The 4,089-nt window shown below is 40.3% G+C and overlaps 1 protein-coding gene across 1 annotated transcript in view; it reads left to right on the top strand.

Moving 5' to 3' along the window:
* The window catches only part of SIM2 (single-minded family bHLH transcription factor 2), a 72,320-nt gene extending 72,137 nt beyond the window's left edge, over positions 1–183 (top strand). Inside the window, exon 12 of the mRNA XM_006862606.1 lies at positions 62–183. Coding sequence (XP_006862668.1) covers positions 62–183 — 122 coding nt within the window. The remainder of the gene's footprint in view (positions 1–61) is intronic.
* The last annotated feature ends 3,906 nt before the right edge of the window (positions 184–4,089 follow it).

Genomic DNA, 4,089 nt, shown 5'->3' on the forward strand with positions numbered 1-4,089 from the left:
CGCCGCCTGGCGCGCCCCTGCCGCACTACCTGGGCGCCTCAGTCATCATCACTAACGGCAGGTGACCCGCCAGGCCGGGCCGCGGGGATGCACGTGCACGGCCCGCCTCGGCGCAGGCTGCCCACAGGGAGAAGCCATAGGCCAGGCCTTCTTGGTTTCCTGTCTTACCAGTCGACTCGATAGGGACAAGCTGTACATGCACGATATAAATTAATTTATATAGAGACAACTATTTTAATAGAACTCTGTAGCCGCGTTTTAGATTTGTATCGTCGGTGCCACAAACGCAGGTGGAGAGGACTGAGACACAGCCTGCAGCTTGGGAGAAGAGATCACCCAACCTTAGTTCCTCCAAGAATGGGCTTCTCTGAAAGGGCCTAGCTGAGGGTCCCTGAGGCCCCACGCATGACCTCAAACTACCCAGTACTTGGGGAGGACTCAGCTTCTTCACCTTGAAATCAGGCTCGTGTGCCTTGCCCTGCCCCGGGGCTCAGTAATGTCTCAGAGGGAGGTGTCAGGAGTTCTAACTACAGTTGTCCCCACTTTACAGAGAACAAAATCCGCCCTAATAAAGTCAGCTGTATCCAGGCAGATGGCCAATCTGGGAAGAGGAAGCCTCTGTATCAAGGGCTCTTCGAATTCTTTAGTCAAAGCAGAATGTGATCAAGTCCCAAGAGTAGACGAACTCCATAGTCTTTAAAAAGTCATTTATAAGTCTCATTAAAGGCCTTTTAAAAAACATAACCTTTGTCTTCATACAAAAATCAGCAAACCAAGAGGAAGGGGTTAACATGCAATTTCTTGTTCTCTGTGTGTGAGCATGGATGTACTTTGACATGTAATTAACAAGCCCTTACTTCCCTTGAACCTTATGAACTCTCCATAGCACCTTCAGAATATATTGACTAAGCATTAAATGCAAAATAGATACATAGCCAAATATTTTATAAGAATGGCAGTGCCCAGTGCTTTTGGTGATCTCTGTCAAGTTTAATTACATGGCAAAATGCCTCTGACCCACACAGATCTGTAATTCACTAGGCTCGTGTTTGCTACAAGTAGTGCTGATAAAGTTAGTTGAATTGCATGTGCAATATGGAAAACTGTTAATGGAAGGCACCTTGTGGAAGAGAAAAAATGTGTTAAAAGGATGTAATAAAAATGATGTACTATACATTTTCTTAAGCATTTTCTACATAGCAAGAAAACTTATATGAATATGTAATGTGTGTAGCAGGTAAACTGAAAGCCTTTTATAAAGCATCCGCAGTGTTTTAAAAATAAACTTCCTTTTTTTTTTTTTTTTTAATTCTTTCTCTTAGGGTTTTTTGGTTTTGAAAACATTTTATTGTGTTTTAGGCAAAAGTTTACACAGCCTACTAGTTGCCCATTAAACCATTCACACAAAGATTGCTGCGCGCCATTGGTTACCACAATGTGTCAGCACCGCACCCTCCCTATTCCACCCTGCCATTGCCATCCCTCCAGCTTCCCTGCCTCTCCTTGCTTGCCCATCTTTGGTTTTGAGCAAATGTTGCCCATATGGCCTCATGTAGTTGATTGTTTTAAGCAGCACATTCCTCACTGGTGACAGTGTTTATTTTATCTATCTATTATTTGACTGAAAGGTGACATCCAGAAGTGGTTTCCATTCCAGGTTAAAAAGGTATCTTAGGGAGACAGTTCCTTCCATCTCTTTATCAGACCATTCATTCTGGTCTTTTATTTTTATGAATCTGAATTTTGTTCTACATTTTTCTCCCATTCTAACCAGGACCTTTCATTGTGGTCAGAGTGGTAGCTGGGCATCAGAGGATATGGTTTGCGTGGGTCATTAGTCCTGTGGGCTAATTGCTTCCTTGAGTCTTTGGTTCCCTTCACTCGACTTTGCTCCAAACAGGAAGAGACCAATGACGATTTTAGATGGCCTCTTGAAAGCTAGGATGTAGAACATTATCTTTATGAAGTATGTTATGCCAACTGACCTAGATGCCCATCCAAGACTATAGTCCTTAGCCTTCAAGTCCAATATCCCAGTCTCATGAGGTGTTTGGGTATGTGTAAGAAGTTTCCGTAACTGTGCCCTTTATATTTTAATATATATGCAACACATACAAATATGTATACAAGTACCAAGATACCTATATGTGTACATACATATATTTCCATATGCCCCACCACACCTATATAGCATACACATCTGCCTATGTAATCACTCACAAATTTTTGGAGGTTATTGCAAAATTGTGTTACAGGATTTATTGCGGTTGTCCCTTACTCTAAGGTATCTCTCAGTGTCTTCATTTTCCTTGGTCATATTGTGCTGACTTTTCTCATATTGTGTATTGCCTTTTCCTTCACCAGAATTAACACATCTACTGTCTAGGGATTCCCCCTCCCATCCCTAGTATCCATCAAAGAACATTAGCTTCTGTATGTAAGTCAATTCTTAACTTTATAAAAGTGGAATCACACTTTTCCTTTTATGACTTACTGCAATTAGTATATTGTTCTTTAGATTCATCCATGTTATGTTTCATGAACTCATCATAATTCTTTATCATCGCATAACATTCCATTAGAGTCCTAGTGTGGTGCTGCAGGATAAGCACTGAACTGCTAATGGCAAGATCAGCAGTTCAAACCCACCACCTGCTCCTTGGAAACCCTATATAAGGTTACTATGAGTCAGAGTAGACTCAACAGCACTTACCAACAACGAAATATTCCATAGTGTGTATGTTCCACATTTTGTTTAGCTATTGATGGACACTTAAGTTGTTTCCATCTTTTTGCTATTGTGAATACTGCAATGAATGTTGTTGTTAAGTGCCATAGAGTTGGTTCTGACTCATAGCTACCCTATTTAGGGTTTATGAGGAGTGGCTGGTGGGTTTGAACAGCTAACCTTTTGGTTCAAACCTACCTTGCAGTCCAATGTTTTATCATACACATGTCTATTCATATCATTGTTCTTGTATCTCTAGGATGTACTTCTAGGAGCAGAATTGCTGGATCCTATGGTATTTCCATTTCTAAATTTTTGAGGAAGAGCCATACCATTTTCCAAAGTGGCTGCACATTCTACGTTCCCACCAGCAGCATATGAGTTCAGGTTAACTTTATACCTTACCATTTGTTTTGTGTTTTCTTCATTAGTGCCATTGTTAGGATGAGATCATATCTTATTGCGGTCTTGATTTGCATCTTTAATGGGTAATGACTGCAAGCATCACTTCATGTGCTTGTTAGCCACCTGAATATCTTCTTTGGTGAATTGTCTAGTCATGTCCTTTGCCCATTTATTGATTGGATTGTCTTTTTGTTGTTGAGATGTTTAAGTTTTCTGTGTATTATAGAGATTAGACCCCTGTTAGGCCATTATATACATTCTCTTTTTACATTTTTGGCAAAGTCTTTTGATGAGCATAAATATTTAATTTTCAGGAGGCTCCAAGTTATCTGGTTTATCTTCTGTTGTTTAGTTAAGTTTTGGCAGTATCCACTAATTTTCATTTTACTTTTTTTATCTAAAGATTTCACTGTTTTCAAATATCTTGGCATTGAACTGGATCAATGCATTGAATAGATTCTGTCACTCTATCTGCTTCACATTAACACAATTTCGTTTTGCTGCTTTTGTAAGACATGGTTTACACAAATGCTTTCAACTCATCTTTATAGAATTCAAGTGCATTAACATGGATTGCTCTCAAAATGTGAAATTATCTTCTGCCACCTCAGGACCTAATTCAGTCGAACAGTGTGTCAGTTTGTCCTTCGAGATAAAAATTTGCAAATATAGGAATGTGTCAAGTGTTGGCACCTCAGAAGAAAGGCTTGGCAGTCTACTTCTTTAAAGACTGCAGCCAAGAGAATCCTATGGAGCACAGTTCTACACTGTAACACATGGGCCACCAGGAGTCAGAACCAACTTGATGGTGACAAGGTGTGGTATGATTTCTGTTGTGCCATGAAGGAACTGGGATTTTATAAAATGCTTGCATACACCTCTACAGACCACTTAGCTATACCTCACTAGCAGTTCCCTGTGCAAATGTATGCTCACAGAAAACAAGCCTGGTCTAT

This window comes from Chrysochloris asiatica, unplaced genomic scaffold (genome assembly GCF_000296735.1).
Source record: "Chrysochloris asiatica unplaced genomic scaffold, ChrAsi1.0 scaffold00049, whole genome shotgun sequence".
Taxonomy (NCBI): domain Eukaryota; kingdom Metazoa; phylum Chordata; class Mammalia; order Afrosoricida; family Chrysochloridae; genus Chrysochloris; species Chrysochloris asiatica.